At 37.4% G+C, this 26,116-nt stretch overlaps 2 protein-coding genes across 2 annotated transcripts; both read left to right on the forward strand.

Annotated features, from left to right (window-relative positions):
- The first annotated feature begins 1,274 nt into the window (after window positions 1-1,274).
- On the forward strand, window positions 1,275-8,873 carry LOC136768555 (C-type lectin domain family 4 member E-like). Its single transcript, XM_066722816.1, has 7 exons — window positions 1,275-2,126; window positions 3,256-3,324; window positions 3,470-3,586; window positions 4,661-4,765; window positions 5,368-5,519; window positions 6,251-6,357; window positions 6,939-8,873. Exons 1-7 carry the CDS (start codon window positions 2,054-2,056, stop codon window positions 7,105-7,107), a joined length of 792 nt encoding a protein of 263 aa, XP_066578913.1. The 5' UTR covers window positions 1,275-2,053; the 3' UTR covers window positions 7,108-8,873.
- Window positions 8,874-13,858: 4,985 nt separating this feature from the next.
- On the forward strand, window positions 13,859-21,450 carry LOC136768557 (C-type lectin domain family 4 member E). The gene is made up of 7 exons (XM_066722818.1): window positions 13,859-14,053; window positions 15,853-15,921; window positions 16,111-16,227; window positions 18,054-18,146; window positions 19,171-19,322; window positions 20,537-20,643; window positions 20,993-21,450. The coding sequence occupies exons 1-7, from the start codon at window positions 13,981-13,983 to the stop codon at window positions 21,162-21,164; spliced, it is 783 nt and encodes a 260-aa protein (XP_066578915.1). The 5' UTR covers window positions 13,859-13,980; the 3' UTR covers window positions 21,165-21,450.
- Window positions 21,451-26,116: the final 4,666 nt, after the last annotated feature.

A 26,116-nucleotide genomic window follows, 5' to 3' on the forward strand; every position in this document is an offset into this window, starting at 1 on the left:
CCCCTCATCTCCGTCTCTCTTTTAGCTTCTAAAAATACATCAATAAGCTCAACCAGAATAACAGAGTTGATAAGTCTTTCTTGAAAACATACATAGTATTAGTAGCTAACTAACTAGTTGCATAGAACAAACGATTGCCATTGTTTAGTGTTGCTTTCTTTCTTCTCTCAGGCCGTTCACTTAAGGCTATATATCTTAACGTTAACTAAGTTAGATTTATTCAAAACAAATATTATATAGTTAGTGTATAGCAAACACCCTGGGTTACTTAATTAATTAATGATTGTTAGTTGTCCTAGGGCCGGATTAAATAAAAACTTTGACCCACCCGCTAATAGAAAACTACTCAGTTGCGGCTGCATTTTTAATACGAAGCCACTTTCTTCTAATCAGAAATTTCACCGCTATGATGTACAGGTTTGTAGTTTCTATTAACGGGTGGGAAAACGTTTTGATTTAATCCGGCCCCTAGACACATACCTTGGTTCATGCCAGGTCAGTTGGAAATTGGACTGTGTCTGGATTGCTTGATCCCGGCCGGCTGTGAACTTGAGCAGCTGTCCAGTCAACAGAAATCAGCATCAGCACCGATCAGAGTAATTTAAGATGCAGCTCCATGGAAACACCCGCTGTGAGGATAGACCAGATGTTTTCAACTCCTGATTATACAGTTAAATAGCGATGATTGTTTTTTTTTTTTGTTTTTTTTGTGTGGCAGCAATATGCTTCCATAATAGATAGACTTTAAAAAATAATAATAATTACCGAGGTTCAGACCTCGGTGACCTCATAGCTGGCTACGGCCCTGACTGTTGACCTGGATTTCTACAGGTTTTATAGCGTCCTTGTGTCTCTGAGGCTGGTTACCGTGTCCTGCTTTCTCCCCTCATACCTGCGTGAGAACAAGAGACAAAGTTCATCTCCATGTTCATCTGTGACTTTCAATTCTGCTCTAATAACTTCACTATTGTCACCTGCAGTCCTGCTGGGCCCGTTTGGCCGAGGGGCGCTGGTCTGGGTTACTGGAAAACAGCCCCCACTCGGAGGATCCAGCTGCAGTGGTCGACGCGGCTGCATTTCCCTTAGAAAAACACAAGCACTGCTGCCGCTGCTCGCCATTTGCAATTGGGTTTTTATAGATTCTTACTTGGCTTCTGCTGTTTATTTATTTGTTGCTTTGGGTAGGGTTTTTGTTTTATTGCACAATTTAAAAAGTAAAATCTAAGCAGATTGTTACTTCAAATAAGGTTCAATTAATTAATTGAGAGCTCAGTTGCAACAAAAACCAGCAGGACCGGTTTGGGAACCACTGTACTAGGGTCTGAGTGATTGACACTAATCTACATGTATACACACAGCCCATGTTAATCTTTCAGTTTTATTGTCTGTGTGCTTCCAACTAAATATGTAATGTATATTGACAGAAATGGCCCTGCATTTCCAATCCACTTTCATGGAACTGTGGAAAAAAAGAAGATTAATGTCTGGTCACATGATTAAGAACTGTACAATTACTGATAATATTAATGTAGAAGACTGGCATCCCATCCTGGGTGTATTCCTGACTTGCGCCCTATGCTTGCTGGGATTGGCTCTGGCATCCCCTGCGGCCCACATGGGTAAGCGGTTTCGAAGATGGATGGATTCATGTAGAAATATTCTCTTTTTGGGCTTCATACATATGGATATACTGTAATTATTAAAATTGGGTCATATGACCTACAACTCTGAAAGTTTTGCTGTCAGTAGGTTTTTATTCTCTGATCAGAGACCACAAAACTAATAAAATGCCATCAGGAGGCTGTTCAGTTTTAGCTTACTCTGTTTTCATAGTAAACTTACTTTGTCAAATGGCTGAGTATTTGTGTTTACAATTATGCATTGAAAGCCATAATTTCAGGTTATGAATTTATTTACAAAACAGAAGTTGTTTGTAGACTTAATCGGGGAACTTCCTCAAAAACCGACAAGTTAGTTGTGGGGAAACCACGTAATTGATCTGACAAAGCTAAAATTTCTTCAGCAAGGTTGGCACACAGTTTAGTGCAAGAAAATGGACATCTTGTATGCCCAAGTGAATTTTTCCAATAAGAAGGGGAATGAGCGCAAGCCAGGTGACACAGCAGGTAAGATGATTTGATTAAATTTCTGAAACTGGCAGACCAGGATAGGTAAACTAAGTCTTTGGGATACTTCTAATATTGATTTCACTGAAGCCTTAATAACTTCTGCACTTCAATTCCAGTAGTGACTGTGGATTCTTGTTTCACAGTTTCTCAAGGTAATCCATCAGTTTCAATCTGTCTATGACTTTCAGGATGATAAGAGACTTTAACTTGTCTCTTCAATTGTAATGAGATCCAGTTCCTTTCATCTGCAAAAGTATGGTATACCAGTCAGGGCAGAATTTATATTTTTAGTTTTCTGTCCATAAAATCCTGTTTGAAACCTTATTTATTAATTCCTAATATCAATCATATTAAAATGTTAGAGAGAAAATCAGAGAAAAGCTCATAACCTATGGTGTCTCATCTAAACCAATATTATTATTATTATTATTATTATTATTATTATTATTATTATTATTATTATTATTTCTTAGGAGACTCCCTTATCCAGGTAAGTTACAGTTGACACAATACACATTTGAAAGCTTTACAAAAGTGCAGTAATACAATCAGAACAAAATACCATAAATATACTGAACATAAATATAAATTCAACATTTTCTAAGATGTTACTGAGTCACAGTTCAGGAAATCCTGGGCTTTGTGGTGACACTTGGTCTGCAGATGTGAGGCCAGTTTGACGTTCTGCCAAATTCTCTAAAACAATGTTTGAGGCAGCTTATGGTAGAGAAATAAACATTAAATTGTCTGGCAGCAGCTCTGGTGGACATTCCTGCAATCAGCATGACAATCACACACTCTCTCAACACTGGCAACATCTGTGGCATTGTGTTGTGTGACACAACTGCACCTTTCAGAGCGGCCTTTTATTGTCCCCAGCACAAGGTGCACCTGTGAATTGATCAAGCTGTTTAAACAGCTTCTTGATATGACACACCTGTCAGGTGGATGGATGATCTTGGCAAAGGAGAAATGCTCACTAACAGGGATGTAAACAAATCTATGTACAACATTTTAGACAAATAAGCTTTTTGTGCATATGGAGAATGTTTTATCCAAGGCGACTGATAATATGACCCCTTTATACAGCTTTGTTTAACTTATTTGTATTGCTAATTTATTTTAGAACATGAAGTTACCTACTCTGAAGTTCAGACTGCTGGACAGAATTCCTCACAGTCACCCATAGTACCAGGTAAGAGATGTTTGAAGCTAATTTCCCTTTGGGTGTAAAATATCATGTGCTTTAACACAATATTGCTTTTAATCGTATTTTTGTGAAATATTTACATGAATTAGTAAACTGACATTATTTGTCCCAACTTATACATCTCTTACAGACAATACTGCCCCTAAGACAGCTGAGGGTCAAGCTGCCTCCAGACCTTATCTGACAATATTGCTTGCAGTCCTGTGCTGCTTATTGGCAGCGATAATTATTGCACTTGCTGTATCGCGTAAGTATCTGTAAATGTGACTTTACACATAGTGCTTAGAAAGCACTTTGCAATAGCTCTGAAGTTCAAAATGAAGAACTAAAGGCTGGTATATTTAGAATTAATTCACAATGTTCCTTTTGAAAGAAACACAGATGTACAAATGTTTTGGTTGCAAACACGGTTGATCCAACACTTTAACAAAGAACATTTTTAGATTACATTGTAAATTTACATTGTAAAGGAAAACACAAATGTTGATATATTTAGGATATATTTTATCACCTTTGCGAATCTGTCTTATTAATTTCCATTGTTGTTTTTTTGTTGTTGTTCTGATTGAAGTTTTGTATATTGCAGTAGACTAGCGACTTCCTGTGGAATAGCATACACATTTATTGATCATTAAATCAATAAATATTACACTTCTAGTCCTTAGCTTCTAAATGAAAAAAATAAATAGTGTGTTTTTCAACTAAGTTCACAGAAGCCACAAAGACTATGGCAAGCCAAATTATCATTTAGAGATATCTCTAAATGCATTTAAAGATATCTTCAAATATTTAAAGATATCTATAAATTATTTAAAGATATCTTCAAATCATTTAGAGATATCTTCAAATCATTTAGAGATATCTAAATGTACTTTTAAATGAGATATCTTTAAATGATTTGAAGATATCTTTAAATAATTTATAGATATCTTTAAATATTTGCCATACAAAGACAAGACTAATGCGGAAGAGATTTCACAACTTAAGGAAAATGACAAAGTGCTATTGCAACAGAGTATTTCACTAATTCAAGATAAGAAACATTGCAATACTATGCAGCGATATATATAAAAAATGCAGCGCATTTTACGTGTTGCTCAGTGTAAATATTCATTCCAGGATCCATTTTTCTACTAATTGTTTTAGGATTAAGTCCTGGACAGAATCAAAACTTTTATACACCCAATAAACAAAGATAAAGTAATCTAAATTAACACTGTGTTGTATTTATATTTTGCATGTGGTGGGTGGGTCAATGTTTAGAAAAGTTTTATGGAAACTTTAACCTTTTCATTTTCATTCCATATTGATATTTTAACAGCTAACAGAAGTGCAGAGGAATGCAGACAACACAGTGTGTCTTGCAACGCATCTCTAAATGAAGAAAAACAAAATGTGACGACATGCACTGAGAAACTACAACATGGTAAGCCCTGTGGCACCTGGGAGAAAACTAAATTTCTGCTGTATAAACTGCAGTTTAAATTCAATGTCCAGAGGAGGGGAAAAAAAGTGAAGATGCAGTAATGTAAAGTGTTTATACAACACGTGTAAACAAATTATATCACCTTTTCAGTTTTTCTCTTTTCACACCACTCCATCTACCTCTCTAGATCAAACTAATGAAATGAAATGTAATTAATTATGACCCTGACTAGGTTATTAACATGGTTTCGTGTTTGAATTATTTACAAGCTTTTACAGAAGATCTGCAGATGCTTCACTAAATGCCCCAGCAGGATTTGTTTTTCTAAAGCCATGCTAGTTTTGAAGAAGTGTAAATATTTCTGCATGATTTCAAACAAGAGGTCACAGCTTTGTGAGCTGCTTAAACAATCAATTCTAATGTGATATTTAGTGTCATTAATGTTGCCACACATTGTGCAGATCTCCCAATCACTTGAATCTTCTGATATGCAAATGTATCAAAACGATTTATCACCAAATATTTATACATTAATACAATTTAAATATACTTCATGAGAATTAAACTGATGAAGAGACACCTCTCTGTCTCTGAAACTGCAGGAATTACTGGATATTTCTGTCAGAAGCCTTGGGTGCCATTTCATAACAGATGTTACTTCTTCTCAACTGATGAGATGAACTGGACCAGCAGTCGTGATAACTGTTCATCAATGCAAGGACACCTTGTCATCATAGAGACTGCAGAGGAGCAGGTACTACCTAATATTTTTTCCCTCTTTTTGTAGTAGATGACAAGAAGGCTCTGATCTTTCAAACACTATTACTAAAATTATAATAATAATAAGTGTTTTATTGATGATACTATTCACAATATTACATTGTCCAGTCATATGTTAGCTGGTCTCCATCTCAATTCAGATTCAAATCCCTTAGGACTTGGTCTTGATTCAGACTTGGTCTTGGACTAGGATAGTCCTGGTCTTGTTCTTGACTTGAGCTCAGATAAGGTGATCTCGACTCCCATGGGAAACCCAATACTCTTCCAGTATAAACATAGGTAACAGAGATTTTAGTCATTTTGTTTGTCTCTCCGCTGTGCCTGATGTTTTCATTGACTCGTATCATCATAGTGACTGTACTGAACTTGTCTTTGTTTTAAATCTGTCAAACTACTTGTTCTGAAGTTCACAATGCTGTTGATTTATTGATTGATCATAAATAAAATAACAAAATAAATCGCCCAGACCGGGTCTTCTGTAGTGGGCAATATGAAGCAGCGGAGTGAGGTGAAGGCAGGGCCAGATATCCTACAGAAGAAGGGCAGAGAGAATGAGAGAGGGGTGAGGAGAGACCAGGGTTGGGCAAAGGTGGAGTGAGTTTGTGTATTTAGTGAGTTCTAGATAAGCAATTCATACTTTAAATAAACATGTTTATTATTTTGTAATGGTGTTAAGTCTAGTTTAGTTTCTCTCTTTGCATTTAGAAATTTATTGAACACCATGTATCTAGACCTAGTTGGATTGGACTCACGGATCTGAAGGAGAAAGGAGACTGGCGCTGGGTAGATGACACGGTATTAGGCAATCTGAGGTAAGAAGTACGATTATTTAGAATTCTAACTACGATTATTATGAATTCTGAATCTTTCTTGTTGATTTACAAAATGTAAATATTTCCATTTAATCTAGATGCAATTCCAGTTTCAACAACGTCTACAATAATTAACAATTAAAATGTATTTTTTGCCTGGCGTACTTCTCACATTCATGCATAAATCAATGTATAGACATTCATGTGATGAACTGGATGGTCCTGAGGTAAAATATTTATGTCTCTTCATCAGTACACAATGACGTGTTTGATTCAAATATTGTATTTGTATTTTAAAAAACTCTTATAAAACATATAACTTTTCAGTTACATATAAAAATAAAATGACATTATGATAAGAGTTTCACAGATAGTCTATACAGTTTGGGACAAGCTTCCCTGCCTGGTTGTTGAATCTGCGCCCTGGAATCAGATAACATTGACTGGGTGTTATTTAAAAATTACCGAGTCATTTGCTACCAAATATGCATGATGGGTTAATTGGCCACTTGCGTGTAAAAGTTGTGTTCTTATACTCTCATTACTATTTTAATGCATAGTATTATTACTTATCTTTTCAGCTACTGGAGTGAGAAACAGCCTGATAACTATAAGAAACCTGATACTTCTGAGGTGGAGCACTGTGCAGTGATGAGAGAAATCAATGGTTTAAATAACTGGAATGATGTATTATGTTCAAACAGGAGGACGAGGGTGTGTGAGAAGGAAGCTGAGAACCTGGAGACATAGTCTCATTAAAGGAGAATGAAACACCTGTACCCAGGGCCTTGGTGTAACTATTACAGCACTCATGGCTTCATTGCTATTTCATTTTTTTATATATATCTCTTTAATATAAATAAATATTAGATGTTGTACATAGTCTATACGCAGACAGCTTATTAGGATTGTAATGATCACCCGGTGAAGAAAATGTCAGTGCTGTAGTGCTGTGTGCATCACACACCTGTGTGAGTGGCAGGGCACTGTGTAATCAATTAATTAGACCAGCATTGTGGGTGATTAAATGTGGTTCTCGACTGTCTGAATTGGGTGGTCTGTAGCCAGATGGTCTGTAACTGTAATAAGATTACTTGTCTTAATAATGAATAATTCGAGTAATATTAGTTACTTTCCCTATAAAATGAACAAGAGATTTCTCACTATACATTCATCTAAATGATGTGGTGTTGATTGGAAGACGTATTTAATTATGTGCACCATTTCTAAAACACAAAAGCGGTCCGCACAGAATTGCACTGTCTCTGCAGCAGCACTCGGACTGTTTGGTAATTAATAGCACAGCCTCCCGGTATTGAGAACAGAAACCCATGCCTTGTGCGCATGCGTGTTTGTGTACGTGCTGCTGTCGTCAGACGCACAGAGCTGAACTGTAAGGTGGGCGTTATGATGAAACGCAGGCTGTATTTGAAACCGCATACTACCGATACTACACATACTACATACCAACACTTAAACATTACTGAACTGTTGGTATGTAGAATGAATAGAATGGGTAGAATGTGGTTTCGAACCCCACTCCTTCTCCGGGCAAGCCACGCCCACAAACTATTCAAAACGCTGGCATTGGTCGTTGGAGTAACTGTCAATCATTTTGTATGCAGCCAATCACTTTTCAGGACATTCAAGTCACTTTTTTTTTTTAACACAGCCAATCACTTGCAGAAGACACTTGTCAGTCTTTTCATGCGGCCAATTAATTAATTAATTAATTATACCCGTCTCTCCTAAACTGTGTGTATCCTTTCAACTTGTATTCATTGGGTTAGGGTTAGGGTTAGGGTTAGGGTTAGGGTTAGGGTTTCTGTATGCCATGTTTCTGTCACTCCTAAAACATCATAGTCACATGCCAGCACTGTGGCTTCTAGACTTAACATATTGTTCCTTATACTCCTGGCATTGAGATACAAACATTTCAGGAGCAGTTTCCCTTTGTTTTCTTTTATTAGTAGAACATCTCCCAATATCAGAGCTCCCTGCCACCCTGGTCCCTAGTTTAAAAGATTCTCAATTAATCTGCACATGCTCTCAGAATGCATTAGCCCCCTTCTGTTTTGATGTAGACTGTCCTGTTTTTTTGTTTAGCTCCCATCTACCCCAGAGGAACTCCAGCCCCTCACTGCCACCCCCACCCCCACCTTTTGGAGTGTCCTCAGATGAGATAACCAGAGCTAGCTAGGGTTACCATAAGCAATTATCAGTGGATCAGTAACTTTAGCTAATGGGTTAAAAGGGGTTTCTTAATATACAGTGTTAAATATGCATTCCAGTGACTTTGGGGGTTGTGTACCCATTCTGTCCATTTAGGCATTTTCTTTGTTTTTCTATATTGACCCTATTTTTTTCACTAATGCCATTCCCTCTTGCACTGAACAAATGCTCAGGGATGGAGAAGTTGTCTATTGTGTTAATGACAATAAGGTATCACTGTATATTGTGTTAATGTCAAATTGTCACTAACAAATGGTAGCAATAAATGATATATTTTTACTGGATTTGTATGAATTGCCAAGTAATCCTTGTAATTTGCTTCAAACTTATCTTACAAACTGAGTTTTTAAAAGCCATTTTTACAAAAACATCTGTCCTGGGGAGCTTGCCCCTGGACTCCCCTAGCAGATGTTGCCCCCTCCATAATAATCATGGCCCTCTTATGCCCCCCCATTTCCAAAATCCTAGAATCGCCTCTCCATTCAGGTAACAAAAATGTCCACTATAATTATGCCATGGAAGGAATAGAACTGGAAGAAGTAACACATGAGAGACCTAGTCTATGTGGACACTTCACTGTCCCCATCCAAACAATGTGGGGAAGCAATAAAAAAGGCAAACAGGATGTTAGGGTATATTGTCAAAAGTGTAGAATTTAAACAAGGGCAGTGATGTTCAGACTGTACAATGCACTAGTTAGAGCTCATCTGGATACTGTGGACAGTTCTGGGCTCCACACTTCAAGAAAGATATCGCTGCTCTAGAGGAAGTTCAGAGGAGAGCAACCAGACTTATTGCAGGTCTGAAGGGAATGTCCTACTGAGAGACTGAGGGAACTGAACCTTTATTGGGCTTCAAGGCATTCAAGACGGATAACAGGAGACACTTCCTCACACAGAGAGTTGTCACAATCTGGAACAGACTCCCCAGCGATGTGATTGAAGCCGAAAATTTGGGAACATTCAAAAATAGACTGGATAGGATCCTTGGATCACTTAGTTATTAATGGACACCAAATGAGCACGATAGATCGAATGGGCTCCTCTCGATTGTAAACTGTCTTATGTTCTAACTCTTTATTGTGTTATTAAAGATCCATATTAACAGGACCTCTATGAATACTAAATAACACAACACACCAGACATTACAGTTAAATCCTATTGTAATACGAAATATCTACAGTGCAGGTGTGTATGAGCTCATAGCTTAGACATTTTGTATGGGTGCAGGTAGGGCCCTGTGTATATATCTGGCCATTCAAATAAATGTATTTGTTTAAAAAAGGATGAGACTGCTGTCCCTCCAAAGGTGACGTCAGAAAAACTGTTAAACAACTTTTGAACACTGTTTATGATACTGGCAAATTATCATAGATTTGTCATTGTGAAGAAAGCAAGAAAACCTTTATTAGGTCGTTTATACAAGTATATACATTTTCCCTGTGTTGATTTTAATAATATCATTGTGATGATATGATTGTCTTCGTTAAAACAAATACAAATAATATCAGCTATTATCAGTGATTTTCAGACATAACCGCTGGTGGACATTCCCACATGGATTCCCCTGTCATCCAATCAATTGCTTTCACTTATCCCCCTAACCCAGGGAACCGGCTATAAAAGCCTGGGAGTCCCCTTTCACAGAGCAGAAGAAACTTATTGTTGCAGGTAAGTCGCCAAGTCACCAAGTCGTCGCAGACCAAAGACTCCTCTGGATTACAAATCGTTGAAGAGAAACTGGACTGGACCAGTGGATCCAGTGCAGAAGTAACCGACAGCGAGCAGAAGGCTGGGACTGGAAACCAAGGTTATGTATGCACTATGGAGCTTAATGAACAATGTGTGAACACCGTTGCAAGACACGGCTTTTATTACAGGAATGATGATCCTGTCTGGTTGCCCTTGATCGGAATTAGGACATTGAGTGTTTTTCCCTCTGCCGGAGAGACGGGTCATTGCGGCATCAGGGGTTGCTGCAGTAGCCGCATCTGAGGGAGAGAGACCGCTATTCGTAGATTTTTGCACATAGACTTCCCTTATTCTGTATTGTTGCACAATTACTTGTTTACATGATTGTTTGCACAATACTTCCTTTAATCTCTTGTTTCTAGGATTTCCAAACTTGTCTTTGCAGGTACAATTAGCAAAGGCGAATGTATACGACGGCGGTTTGCGCTCACCTGCAAAGGCAGTGCGTGGCGCCATCTGTGGGAAGACCTCGGAAGATTTAGTGAGATTAGGATTATAGTGAATTTTTAGCTATATGTTAGCATTTGTTTCTATTTTTCTCATTATTGATTCGGTTAGGATTTTTAGATGCTCAGATATATTAAGTGTGTGTGTGTGTGTGTGTGTGTGTGTGTGTGTACTTTTGTCCTTACCGTACTCATCCGTGTGGTGGTGCCATGGGGGTCCGTCGAGCCTGCTCGGGGAGAGAAATCTAATTGGGTGTGAGGAGCTCTTCACTGGGGGGGGGACAAAAGTGGCGTAGTCTGGTTTGGGTGTTCACCCCTAGCACCCATCGGTGGTGACCAACAAAATAATGTAAATGCTCTTATTTCTCCAGCACCCCCGTTGCAAACTACTGTAGCTTTGAGAAGCGCCCCTACTCCATAGTTTCAAGACATTTCTTAAAATTTTTTTTTTTTAACTGTTGAGTTGCCTGTTTGATCTTATCCGTTTCGACTGTTTGACTGATAGCGCTATTGGGTATGAGAACAGTGCATTATAAATTCAATTGATTTATTGGCTAATTATATTTTTGTAATTGAGGAGTTAAAGAAATGCACACCAGCGCAAGAAACTGGAAAGGTTGTGTACTTTGATGTTTTAACGGATCCAATGTGACCTGTCCTTGACGGATAACTTCTGGGATGACGGACTGAAATTATCCAGTGGCAACTATACACTGACATTAACACGCATTGGGAAACGTAATGAACAACTAAGCTTATTTAATTAGTAAAGTCCTCAGCAATAGCACAATATCGTTTTATACACCGTCATTGTGTGGTAGACATTCAAATAGCCGCATCAGTGAGTGACAAGCTGGTTTACGTCAATCGAATGGTAATTGGATTAAAAAAATCGGATGAGTGGATTCTGATCTTGATCTGCTTCATACAGCGCCTTTTCATGATCTGGATCCAGTGAGCCGGGATCCGATCCTGTTTTCTGATCCTGTTCGTACAACCGACCTCTGACGGGAAAAGACTTCTAAATCTGCATATGGTTCAATATTTGTACCCAAAATCTAACTGGATTACGGATTACTATCCGGAATATTTTAGTTACAGTGCTGTATTTTGGGAAGGGGTGCAGGTAATCTGAGCTTGGTGCATCATGTGCCAAGGCAGAAAAATTAGCCGCTGTCTTTGACACGTTTCTAGAAATATATTTTACAGTTATGGTTACGTAGGTATAGACAATCCTTGGTCCTTGCTGATCGTGTCCTTTGGTGTCCTCTGGTGTCCTCTATGGTACAATGTGTGGTGACTGACTGCTGCGTGGTCACCTGCTGCAACTCCTGCGCCTGGTGCCAGATGGCAACCAGAGTTGAAACGTCACAAGCAGCCCCTGATTATCAGCGCCCCCCAAGCCATGCCAATGGATCCATGCCATGCTCTTCTCAGGGGGGGTTACCCACCTGTTCAAATTCAATACGGGTCCCCTGGACTCAACAATACCAGGCCAGAGAGGGCCACACAGCGCAAAAGTCAATATCAACAAAGATGTTCCCATTGACATAAAAATGAAGTAGTGCCTAATCAAATTCATAAACGTGTAGGATTGTTTGGGGGAGAAGGAACGTCAATCACAGAATCCGTACATATATTTTATGAATCCCTATTATTTTTTACTAGGGAACTTTAAATTCAAAATTATATTAAGGTATGCTTACATAGTCCATGTGGAACAAACATTTTATTAAAATATAGAAATGTATGATTTGTGTATATAACTAACACACACGTTTGGGGTCAGTTCGAAAATTTCCTTTTTTTTTTCAAAGAAAAGCAAATTTTTTGTCCATTTTTAAATTTGTGTTAATCCTCTGTTTGAGTTAATTTTACATTTGTAATAATTATTTTTTCACTTGGTTATAATGGATACCAAACGAGCAGGACGGGTAAACTTTCTTATGTCCTTAATTAATATCGCGGAAGAGCCCGGTACCATGTGAAACAAAAACACTCCAGATTTCGACTTTAAATCTCGACATTTAAACTTGTAAATTCGGGTTTATCATGAGACAATCTTTTTTTTTTTTTTCTTGCCATGGAGCCAGTTTCCTCCTACAACAGGACAATGACCCAAAGCACAGCTCCAAACTATGCAAGAACTATTTAGGGAAGATGCAGTCAGCTGGTATTCTGTCTATAATGGAGTAGCCAGCACAGTCACCGGATCTAAACCCTATTGAGCTGTTGTGGGAGCAACTTGACCAAATGCTATGTAAGAAGTGCTCATCAAGTTTATCCAATTTGTGGGAGGTGCTTCAGGAAGCATGGGGTGAAATCACTACAGATGACCTCAACAAATTGACAACTAGAATGCCAAAGGTCTGCAAGGCTGTAATTGCTGCAAAGGAAGGATTCATTGACGACAGCAAAGTTTGAAGGACACAATTATTATTTCAATTAAAAATCATTATTTCTAATCTTGTCAATGACTATATTTCCTATTCATGTCCCTGTATTTCATATTCAAACTAATTTCATGTAGGTTTTCATGGAAAATAAGTAAATTTCAAAGTGACCCCAAACTTTTGAACGGTAGTGTAAATTTACATGGCCAATATATTTTCAACATATAAAGTACATATTTGTATTACAGACACAAAACTGGATAAATCAGATCCCATATAGTTCAAATATACAAAAAGGAAACGATTTGCCATAATTCTATACTGTGTTTAAAAAATGTCTGTTTAATATGCAAATGTAATTTTATGATAGGGAGAGAAATCTAATTGATTAATTTGGTTTCAACATTTTGTTTAATATTTTATTATTAATAATAAAGCATGTCTCCTGCTGCTATTGTAGTCCTGTGACCTACAACTCTCAACGTTTTACTGTCAGTAGGTTTTTATTTTTCTCCGATCAGAGACAACAAATACTAATAAAATGCCATCAGGAAACTGTTTGATTTTAGCTTAATTCAGTTTTCATAGTTGAAGTAAGCCTTTGGGCTAGTATTGTGTACAAAAAGTAGGTATTTAAAGTTATAATTCGAGGTTACAAATTGTGGCAAACCGAAGTTGTATGCAATTTACATCACAGAACTTCCTCAAAACTGACAAGTTAGTTGTGGGGAAACAACTGTCAGACAAAGCTAATCTTAAACCGCTTCTCCAGTGCGGTTGACACAGTTCAATGCAAGAAAATGGATGTCTTGTACGCCCAAGTGAATATTTTCAATAAGAAGGGGAAAGAGCGCAAGCTGGGTGACACAGCAGGTAAGATGATTTGATTAAATACACATTTCTGAATCTTGATGACCAGGATTGGTAAACTAAGTCGTTGGGATACTTCAAATATTGAATTCCCTGAAGCCATAACAACTTGTGCACTTAATTTGCAGTATTGACTGTGGATTAATGTTTCACAGTTTCTAAAAGTAATCCACCAGTTTCAATCCATCGATGCCTTTCAGGATTTTAAAAGACTTGAACTTAATCCTATTTGAAACCTTATTTATGAATTGCTTATATGAATCAAAGTCAGAAAAAAATCAAATAACCTATCCATATCCAAGCAACAATACACATTTTAAAGCATTACAAAAGTTCAGTAATAGAATCAGTTACAAAATACAATAAATATACTGAACAAAAATATACACCGATCAGCCATAACATTATGACCACTGACAGGTGAAGTGAATAACACTGATAATCTCATTATCATGGCACCTGTCATTGTGTGGGATACATTAGGCAGCAAGAACATTTTGTGAAGATTTTGATGTATTAGAAGCAGGAAAATGGGCAAGCGTAAGGATCTGAGCAACTTTGACAAGGGCCAAATTGTGATGGCTAGACAACTGGGTCAGAGAATCTCCAAAACTGCAGCTCTTGTGGGGTGTTCCCGGTCTGCAGTGGTCAGTACCTATCAAAAGTGGTCCAAGGAAGGAAAAGCGGTGAACCGGCGACAGGGTCATGGACGGCCAAGGCTCATTGATGCACGTGGGGAGCGAAGGCTGACCTGTGTGGTCCGATCCAACAGACGAGCTAAAGTAGCTCAAATTGATGAAAAAGTGAATGCTGGATCTGATAGAAAGGTGTCAGAACACACAGTGCATCGCAGTTTGTTGCGTATGGGGCTGCGTAGCCACAGACCAGTCAGGGTGCCCCCCTGCTGACCCCTGTCCACTGCCGAAATCATCTCCAATAGGCACGTGAGCATCAGAACTGGACCACGGAGTAATAGAAGAAGGTGGCCTGGTCTGATGAATCACGAGTTCAAGGTGTTGACTTGGCTTCCAAATTCCCCAGATCTCAATCCAATCGAGCATCTGTGGGATGTGCTGGACAAACAAGTCCGATCCATGGAGGCCCCACCTCGCAACTTACAGGACTTAAAGGATCTGCTGCTAACGTCTTGGTGCCAGATACCACAGCACACCTTCAGAGGTCTAGTGGAGTCCATGCCTCAATGGGTCAGGGCTGTTTTGGGACCTACACAATATTAGGCAGGTGGTCATAATGTTATGGCTGATCGGTGTAAATGCAACATGCAACAATTTAAAAGATGTAACTGAGTCACAGTTACAGGGCAGTGTGGTGACGTGGTTTGCGGATGTGAGGCCGGTTTGACGTTCTGCCAAATTCTCTAAAACAATGTTTGAGGTGGCTTATGGTATCGAAATGAACATTACATTATTTGGCAACAACTCTGGTGGTCATTCCTGCAGTCAACATGCCAATCACACACTCCCTCAAAACATCTGTTGCACTGTGTTGTGTGACACAACTGCACGTTTCAGAGCGGCCTTTTATTGTCCCCAGCACAAGGTGCACCTGTGAATTGATCAAGCTGTTTAATCCGCTTCTTGATATGACACACCTGTCAGGTGGATGGATGATCTTGGCAAAGGAGAAATGCTCACTAACAGGGCCGTAAAACAAATCTGTGCACAACAGTTTAGACAAATAAGCTTTTTGTGCATATGGAGAATGTTTTATCCAAGGCGACTGATAATATGACCCCTTTATACAGCTTTGTTTTACTTATTTGTATTGCTAATTTATTTTAGAACATGAAGTTACCTACTCTGAAGTTCAGACTGCTGGACAGAATTCCTCACAGTCACCCATAGTACCAGGTAAGAGATGTTTAAAGCTAATTTCCCTTTGGGTGTAAAATATTATCAACATTATCGGGCAAATGTAATATTTTCTAAATAATTTCATAAATGCTTTAACACAATATTGCTTTTAATAGAATATTAGTTAAATATTCTCATGAAATTGTAAACTGACAATATTTGCCCCAACTTTGGCATCTCTTACAGACAATACTCCCCCTAAGACAGCTGAGGGTCAAGCTGCCTCCAGACCTTATCTGACAATATCGCTTGCAGTCCTGTGCTGTTTATTGGCAGCGATAATTATTGCACTTGCTGTATTGCGTAAGTATCGTTACAAACCACAGACAGTCAATGTGTGACTTTACACATAGTGCTTAGACAGCACTTCGCAGTAGCTCTCAAGTTCAAAATGAAGAACTAAAGGCTGATAAATTTAGAATTAATTCACAATGTTCCTTTTGAAAGGAAGACACTTAAGTACTGTAATAAAGAACATTTTAACATTCCATTGTATAAAAAGGAAAACACAAATGTTGTCATATCTTGTAGGCATTTAGGATATATTTTAGCACCTCTAATTATTTTCCATTGTTGTTTTTGTTGTTGATGTTTTGATTTTCTTTGGTATATTGCAATAGTATGGAAGAGCATTAGGGTCACTTAAGAGAGAGAAAAAATATATATATTTTGAGAAAAAAATTCAAAACTTTTGAGAAGAAAAGTGAAAAGTTTTGAGATTTAAAGGCAAAATAAATTTTTGAGAAAAAAAATTGAAAGTTCAGGTTCAAACACCAACAGCGTCGATATGGCGTCGATAGGGGACTGGGTAAAACCCGAAACGCCGGAACAATGGAAAGATTTACAAAGACATCTAAAACAGAAAAATACTTATTCTGGGCTTTCAGAAACGTGTGTTTTAATTGCAAATATTGTATTACATAATGTAATAATATTAATAATGAACTTTAATACTAATAATAACATTAACAACACCAATACAATTATTATTATTATTATTATTATTATTATTATTATTATTATTATTATTATTATTATTATTATATATACACATTTTCTACAATTTGTTAAACTGAACAGGATTTGTAAAAGTAATAGTGGTATTAAGGTGCAATAGTGCTACAACAGTTTCATGCTGGGGAGCCATTTGTCGGACTGGGAAGAGACAACCAAATAAGTGTCCCCAATGCCACAAGTTTGTGTCTTAGATTGGGTTGTTAGCTTTCCAAGGGTTGCTTTCTAATATTGAAAAGACAACTCCCCAAAATCATCATAGTCCTTTTTAAGGTACAGTAGTTTTTTGCTGGGGAGTTATTTTTGGAACTGGAAATATACACCCAAAATAGTTTACAATATTTGTCCATTCGAGTGATTAATAAGGCTTATTAGTGTTCTAAGGCATACTTTTCATTACATTACATTATTTGTCATTTAGCAGACGCTCTTATCCAGGGTGACTTACATTTGTACCCATTTATACAGCTGGGCATTTTACTGGCGCAATCTAAGTGAAGTACCTTGCTCAAGGGTACAACAGCATTACCCCACCCAGGATTTTAACCCACAACCTTTGAATAATGAGTCAACCCTAACCACTACTGCACAGTGCTGTTGAGTGCAGTAATTTAGACATCAATAATTCTCTTTTATACCTAAATTTCAGTTCAATACAGCTCTACACAGTCTTTTTAACTTCACGATAACCTTCTCCTCATCTAGAACCCATTTCGGGTTTTACCCAGTCCCCTTACAACACCATATCGATACTGTTGTGTTTGAACCTGAACTTTCAACTTTTTTTCTCAAAAGTTTATTTCGCATTTAAATCTCAAAACTTTTGACTTTTTTTCTCAAAAGTTTATTTTGACTTTAAATCTCAAAACTTTTGACTTTTTTTCTCAAAAGTTTTGAATTTTTTTCTCAAAACATATATATTTTTTCTCTCTCTTAAGTGGCCCTAATGCTCTTCCGTACAGTAGAGACTTCCTGTGGTATAATCCAACAATAGCATAAATACCAGTTGATCATTAAACAAATAATTACTACACTTCTATTCTCTAACTTCTAACTGAAAAAAATGTATGTAGTTAAATTCAGTTTTCAAGTTTCAAATGTGTTTTTCAACTAAGTTCACAGAAGCCAGAAAGACAAGACTAATGCTGAAGAGATTTCACAACTTAAGAAAAAACTACTTTTGCAACTAAATATTTCATTAACTCAAGGTAAGAAATGTTGACATGTTGCTCAGCCCTAGTATAGGCCTAAATGTTCATTCCTGGGTGCGACTGTTTCTATTGAACATTTATCCACTCAATAACCAAAGATACAATACAAAATAAAGATGGTGTTGTATTTGTATTTTGCATGTGGTGGGTGAGACAATGTTTAGAACTGTTTAATGGAAACTTAAACCTTTTCATTTTAATTTAATATAGATTTTTGAACAGCTAACAAAAGTGCAGGTGAATGGAGAAAACACAATATGTCTTGCAACACATCTCTAACTGAAGTAAAACTAAATGTGAAGACGTACTGAGAAAATGCAGAATAATTACCCACCGTGACCCCTGGGAGAAAACTGCATTTGTGCTGTATAAACTGCTAGAGGAGGGGATTTTTATAAATAAACATATATATATATTTGAAAATGCAGCAGTAACGCAAAGGGGTTATGCCTATTATATTACAAATGTAACTGAAATATATCACTTTCTCTTTTCACCTACCTCTCTAGATTATAACTGTATTTAATTACGACCCTGACTAGGTTATTAAAAACGGTTTTGCATTTAAATTCATTACACACTTTTACAGAAGATCTACACGTTTAACAAAATGTCCAAGCAGGATTCGTTTTTTAAAAGCATGACAAAACCCATGCTAGTTTTGGATAAATCAAAATATTTCTACATGATTTAAACCAACATGCCACAGATTTGTGAGCTGCTTAAATAATCAATTTTAATTTGAGGTTTAGTGTCATTAATGTTGCAACTCATCATACATCTCCCAATATACGTATCTTACCAGTTTATGATCAAATATTTTCATTTGAATACAATTGAAATATACTTAGTAAGAATGAGACAGACTATATCAACTGCCTAATTCACAGTGTGAGAACTTGTAGTATTGATCAGCAATTAATTTTGATCGAAGTCCAATGTAGTTGCTGATCAATACTAGACGTTCTTACAACATCTATGAGTTAGCTTGACATTCACCTCTCTGTTTCTGAATCTGCAGGAATGACTGGATATTTCTGTCAGAAGCCTTGGGTGCCATTTCATAACAGATGTTACTTCTTCTCAACTGATGAGATGAACTGGACCAGCAGTCGTGATAACTGTTCATCAAAGCAAGGACACCTTGTCATCATAGAGACTGCAGAGGAGCAGGTACTACCTAATCTTTTTTTTTTTTTTTTAGGTAGTAAATGACAACAAGGTTGGCCATTGCCTGGGCATAAACATTACCAGGAGACTCTGAGTTGCAGTGAAATAACAAGAAGTACATTTTATTTACAATAAGTAGCTAGCGAATAGCTCTTGGTCAAATACACACGAGATTACAAATACAAAAGAGATTAAGGACACGCTCCTGAAGGTGAAGCACGTCCATCTAGCTCAGCCTTCTGACTGGCCCACTTCTCTCTCCTTTTAAACCGTGCACAGGTGATTTAAATCAAATGAAATCACAATGGCCTTGTTAACTTAAACTAAAAGTGTCAAACATAACTAAGGTAGCAATTAACAAACTGTTTTGATGTAAATTGCAAAATAGTACTAATTACTAATTACTAATAACACTATGTAGCACAGTTTATGTTTCTGGGTAGTAAGTGTGATTTCCTAATTGCTTATGCCTCAAAAGTATAGAAAATGTATATTATTCCCCACAAACTTTACTTTTGTGACCAGGACAATGATATTTTGAAATTTAACCATTTCCAATGAGAAAACGGGCGAATTTGTGTCTTTTTGTTCACATAAAGTCAGAAAAAAACAACATATGAAACCAAATGAACATGTATTTATACTACAGTAATACAAAAATGGCTACAAAAGATTTAGAAGTGAGTAGTTTTTTGACATTTACAATTTTTATATTACTTGGTCTTGGACAAGGATTGTCCTGGTCTTGGTCTTGACTTGAGCTCAGATAAGGTGCAGATACTCGACTCCCATGGGAAACCCAATACTCTTCCAGTATAAACATAGGTAACAGAGATTATAGTCATTTTGTTTGTCTCTCCGCTGTGCCTGATGTTTCCATTGACTCGTATCATCATAGTGACTGTACTGAACTTGTGCTTTTGACTTATTGATTGATCATAAATAAAATAACAAAATAAATCGCCCAGAACGGGTCTTCTGTAGTGGGCAATATGAAGCAGCAGAGTGAGGTGAAGGCAGGGCCAGATATCCTACAGAAGAAGGGCAGAGACCATGAGAGAGGGGTGAGGAGAGACAAGGGTTGGGCAAAGGTGGAGTGATTTTGTGTATTTAGTGAGTTCTAGATAAGCAAATGCAATTCATACTTTAAATAAACATGTTTATTATTTTGTATTGGTGTATGTTAAGTCTAGTTTTGTTTCTGTCTTCATATTTAGAAATTTATTGAACACCATGTATCTAGACCCAACTGGATCGGACTCACGGATCTGAAGAAGACAGGAGACTGGTGCTGGGTAGATGACACGGCTTTAGGCAATCTGAGGTAAGAAGTACGATTATTTCGAATTCTGAATCTTTCTTGTTGATTTACAAACTGTAAATATTTCCATTTAGTCTAGATGCATTTCCAGCTTCAGCATTTTGACCAAATTAAAATGGCTATTTTGCTTGGTGCACTTCATGCATTATACTGTATAGACATTAATGTGATGAACTGGATGGTGCTGAGGGAAAGTATTTATGTCTCTTCATCAGTACAAAGACATGTTTGATTAAAATATAGTATTTGTATTTTTTAAAACTCTTATAAAACAATTACACATTTTCAGTTACATTTTAAAATAAAATGACATTACCATTTTAATGCATAGTATTATTATTTTTCTTTTCAGATACTGGAGTGACAATCAGCCTGATAACTATGATAAATATTCTGGTACTTCTGAGGTGGAGCACTGTGCAGTGATGAGAGACATCGATGGTTTAAATAACTGGAATGATGCATTGTGTTCACACAATAAAGGGAGGGTGTGTGAGAAGGAAGCTGAGAAGCTGGAGACATAGATCCATTAAAGGAGTATGAAACACCTGTACCCAGGGCCCTAGAGTAACTATTATAGCACTCATTGCTGCATTGCTCTTTTGGTTTGTTCAGGTTTGTTAATATTAATACATTTTGTTGTACATAGTCTATATGCAGACAGCTTACTATGATTGTAATTATCACCCAGTGAAGAAAATGTCAGTGCTGTAGTGCTGCGTGCATCACGCACCTGTGTGAGTGGCAGGGAAACGTGTAAGCAGTTAATTTGACCTGTGTTTGATTAAATGTGGAGTTTCATTGTGTGTACATTTTTGTCAGGTGACTAAGCCTACATTTTATATGGCTGTTTCCCAAATGTAAAATTTTCTAACATGTCTGGCTCTGTGCCAGTGATACAAATTCGCAACTGATTGTACTTTTAGTATGCAGTACAGCTGTTAGCTGTTGGCTAAAATCAACTCCATACAACATAAATATTTAAAATAATTTCCTTGATTAAAAAAACTTTATTCAACTACCAATTAAACAAGTAAATATCCAGTACACACTGCGAGACATAAGAGGATAAACCCACACTGCATACCACTGCAAATGGACTGTTCAGACAGGCCTGTTAGTCTTATTACACATGTTTTCAAAATACTAAAATGATGCTTAAAAGAATAAAATCTGTGTGGTGTAGTGTTGTGTGTTCTATCTGCTTAGCTCATGTAGGCTATGTCACAGTTGTAGCAGCTGCATCACCTTGTGGTTTATAGAGGAACTAGGACCTCAACAGCTGAGCTTGCAATCATTTACAGTCCCTCTCCAATCAGGATCTTTTGATCTATGGTTTTGACACCCCAGACAGACAGAAGCGTGAAATCAACAAAAAGGGAATTAAGTATATTTTATTATTTCTTATGAAGTCTTAAATCAATATGAAAAATAAATAAATAAATAAATAAAAACTCTTCTCTTTTCCAACAGGTGAGTTTTAAAGAGGTACAGTAGGCAGGGAGGCAAGGCAGGTGTACACATGTTCACGGGGACCTGAGAGTGATTAATGGCTTCAGGTGTGGTCGCTGTTATTATTAGTATGCATTTCTTATCTGGCATCCTTATCTAGGGTGACTTACACAGGATACAAGAGCAATACAAAAGTGCAATAATACAGTAAAATACAGTTTTTAGTCTTGTGTGGGGGAAAATAAGTATAAAATAAAATACAAGAACAGTCAAATTAAATAAAAACAACCAAATAGTCTACATACAGACTTAACTTTCCAAGGCCTGTCAAAAAAGAAAAGGGGAGCTCATTCAGGCTGCTTCTCTTCAGATTTGTTTATAGCGGAAGGAGTCGTGAACCGGAAGTTAGAGGATATATGCTGCAGTACCCGAGGTCACCACTAGAGTAAAGCAACAAAACAATATAATACTATGTACAGACATACAGCTCTGGGAAAAATTAAGAGACCACTCCAAGTTCAGCAATCAATGTTAAGTGGTCTCAATTCTTTTCAGAGCTGTGTGTACAGTTCTCAGAACATCCTCTAAACCAAATGTGTGTACAAGCCTCCACAGGGTCGCGTCCGACTGCGTTACATCAAAAGGCTGGGTTGCCGATGTAACCTTGATTACCTGAAAGACAAAATGCTCGGATGACAAAGGTGCCACAATTTTCTCCTGTCCTGATTGGTCAAGTCCAAGATCATTCACATTGGTCAAATGTATATGTCTAATTCTGATTGGTCACACACTAAACAATGCCAAGATCATTGTAGATGTATTCGTATTGATCAACATATTTTTTTTATTGGTTCTTGTATTTGACCTTTACAGCCTTCAGTTTCAAGAATTGGAGCAATTTGCATTATACCACCCTGCATTCAGTACCTTGCCTTGATTTTATTATAATTTGTATTGTAAAGGTCAAATACAAGAACCAATTGTTTGGTATAAGAACATAAGAAAGTTTCCAAACGAGAGGAGGCCATTCAACCCATCATGCTCATTTGGTGTTCATTAATAACTAAGTGATCCAAGGATCCTATCCAGTCTATTTTTAAATGTTCCGAAATCGACCACATCGCTGGGGAGTTTATTCCAGATTGTGACGCCTCTCTGTGTGAAGAAGTGTCTTCTTTTTTCTGTCTTGAATGCCTTAAAGCCCAATTTCCATTTGTGTCCCCGGGTGTGTGTGTCTCTGCTGATCTGGAAAAGCTCCTCTGGATTGATGTGGTCGATGCCTTTCATGATTTTGAAGACTTAAATCAAGTCCCCACATAGTCTCTGTTCCAGGGTGAAAAGGTTCAGTTCCTCAGTCTCTCAGTAGGACTTTCCCTTCAGACCTGGAATAAGTCTGGTTGCTCTCCTCTGAACTGCCTCTAGAGCAGCGATATCTTTCTTGAAGTGTGGAGCCCAGAACTGCACACAGTATCCAGATGAGCTCTAACTAGTGCATTGTACAGTCTGAACATCACTGCCCTTGTTCTCAATTCTACACTTTTGACAATATACCCTAGCATACCCTAACAACATTGTTTGGATGGAGAAAGTGAGTGAAGAGTCCATGTAGACTCCTAGGTCTTTCTCATGGGTTACTTATTCTAGTTCTATTCCTCCCATAGTGTAATTATTGTGGACATGTTTATTACAAGTGAAGAACTGCATTTCTTTACCTGTGTGTCTGTGGGAACAGGGTCACTGTCTCACTGTCTCACTGTGCTTTGATTCAGTGCTATAGTTCAACCCTGATACCCAGAGGAACAGAGTCTAATAAGAACTAGTTTTCCCCAGCAATTTGGGCTTGATATATCCAACATAGTCCCCATTATATGAAACATTACGTATGCCTTAATTTTCCCTGGTTTAACCATATATAGGTTTTCCTAAGGAGTTGTCAGGCAGAAACCAAATTTCCACTCGTCACAGGACAGATATGTGGGCCTGTTATCTTTCTATCCAAGGATCATATCCAGTCAGAATGAACATATACATCTGACCAATGAGAATGATCCCAGGACCTGACCAATCAGGACAAGCATACACATTAGTCCTGACAGAGAGAAAGTTGTGGCACCTTTGTCATCCGAACAGAGAAAACAGTTCCCGATTTTGCAAAAAGAGGGAGATCCGTCTGTGTACTGTGAGCTTGGGCTGAGACAGGCAGGCACACAGGAGCCCATTGGCTACTCTGCTCAGACTAATGTCTTCACTGCTTGATGGTTTATTGTATTTCTTTTTACTAACCTATATTTTATTTATTTCCTGACTTTCTAGCAGGGCCCCACTGCAGATGGTTTCGGTCTCAGTTGGGCTTCCTGCATAAATAAAGGTTTTGATTGATTGGCTATTCTGAACTTAAAAATACACTATGGTTCATACAGTGTCAGTAGCATCAGCTATTACTATTTAAGTCAAGGATGCCCAACCTTTAATGCCTGGATAGTCAATTACCAAGTTATCACAAATTGTGCAGCACAACTGTTCAGCGTGCCATGTTTTCGAATCACTATCCCAGATTAAATTCTGGATTTGACCTGTCTTTCCCCCGGGGTGTAATGCCCAAATTAATAATCTCAATTGCTGCATGAAAATGTACATGATAATTGGTATGCAGTTGGGGTGATAATTGTCAGAAGGTGAGCAGAGATACAAAGGGAGAGACAGGGAGGGCGAGGAGCTCAGAGATAGAGCTGGGGTAAGCGCACAAAGAACTGGTTCAAACTGGAGGATTTAAACTACATGAACCCGTGGGCTTCTGCTATTGAGACGAGTGACTTAGAGACACTACTCTGAATGACAAACGTAACACCGCCTCCTGTCTGTGCAGTGTCTTTCCCTCTTATCCCTGCTGCATACAATTTGTATGGGTTACATATTGTGTTAGCTTTATTTCCTTCTTGTTTGTAAATCCAATTCCATTATATTTAACTTATTTCCCTCCCCTCCCCTCCTCTAATTCTACATTAGACTATACAAACTTCCCTTGGTTAAGTTCAGCTATCTAGCACAATTAAACCAGTGTCCTGATTAGTACCTAACCTTTTTAGTGGATGATTATTATTTGTATAATCTTTGTTGTCTTTGCTAGATGTATTATATGTATTATAACTATTACTGTTGTCTGTGTTTGAGTCACAGATGAGAATTTTGCATTGTGTGGATTACGTTATATATTTATGGGGTTATATGTTGAAGACACTGAGTGTGGTACTGCATATAGGGGGAGCTGTTTTGTGATCTGATTTATGCTGCTAGTATCTGGTCCACTGGGATAAATGCTATATAGTTATATGGTTATATTAATCAATGAATGTGCAATAAGGCAGGGTGGGGTAATTAGTAATGTACTGAATGGGTGATGAGATATTGTTTTTAATTAGTGTTTTATCTAGAGTGAGTTTTTAATTCTCTTGTATCCATCTTTATAAAAAGATTAATTCCTTTGTCTTATCTTGTTTGTTTTTCTGCTTTTAAAACACCCACACAGGAAACCCCTTGGCAAGAAAAATGCCACCTCAATCATTAGAATTTTCCACATGAATTGTAGTCAGTGGCTTATTTGAATAGTCAAGGTATTATCAAGGATTTGAATTATATTTGCCTGGCATTCAGTGTTTGAGTGTTGAAGTTTCTCTTTCACACCTAGGGACTTGCATTGTAAATCCCTTCACTACGAGATTAGCATGCCATTAACAGGTTTAGAAAATGCGCTCAGGCACATCTTTTGGTCAGAATATCTTTTCAAGGAGATATAAGGAGCTTTATCGAAGGCGACTTACATGGATTTATAAACACTAGCTTACTATTTAAAACAAATACACAGAGTAAGGAAGAAAACCAGTTTTTATTATTATTATTATTATTATTATTATTATTATTATTATTATTATTATTATTATTATTTTTATTTCTTGGCAGACGCCCTTATCCAGGGTGACTTACAACATAAGTGCAAACAAAGTGCAAAAATACAGAGAAGTATAAA

This window comes from Amia ocellicauda, chromosome 14 (genome assembly GCF_036373705.1).
Source record: "Amia ocellicauda isolate fAmiCal2 chromosome 14, fAmiCal2.hap1, whole genome shotgun sequence".
Lineage (NCBI taxonomy): Eukaryota > Metazoa > Chordata > Actinopteri > Amiiformes > Amiidae > Amia > Amia ocellicauda.

Bases quoted from the DNA above. Each gene is read 5' to 3' on its own strand.
- LOC136768557 (XM_066722818.1), top strand. From the start codon at position 13,981: ATGGATGTCTTGTACGCCCAAGTGAATATTTTCAATAAGAAGGGGAAA. The intron at 14,054-15,852 runs GTAAGATGATTT...AATTTATTTTAG, and splicing joins CAAGCTGGGTGACACAGCAG to AACATGAAGTTACCTACTCT. The intron at 19,323-20,536 runs GTACTACCTAAT...CTTCATATTTAG, and splicing joins TAGAGACTGCAGAGGAGCAG to AAATTTATTGAACACCATGT.
- LOC136768555 (XM_066722816.1), top strand. From the start codon at position 2,054: ATGGACATCTTGTATGCCCAAGTGAATTTTTCCAATAAGAAGGGGAAT. The intron at 4,766-5,367 runs GTAAGCCCTGTG...CTGAAACTGCAG, and splicing joins CACTGAGAAACTACAACATG to GAATTACTGGATATTTCTGT. The intron at 6,358-6,938 runs GTAAGAAGTACG...TTATCTTTTCAG, and splicing joins ACGGTATTAGGCAATCTGAG to CTACTGGAGTGAGAAACAGC.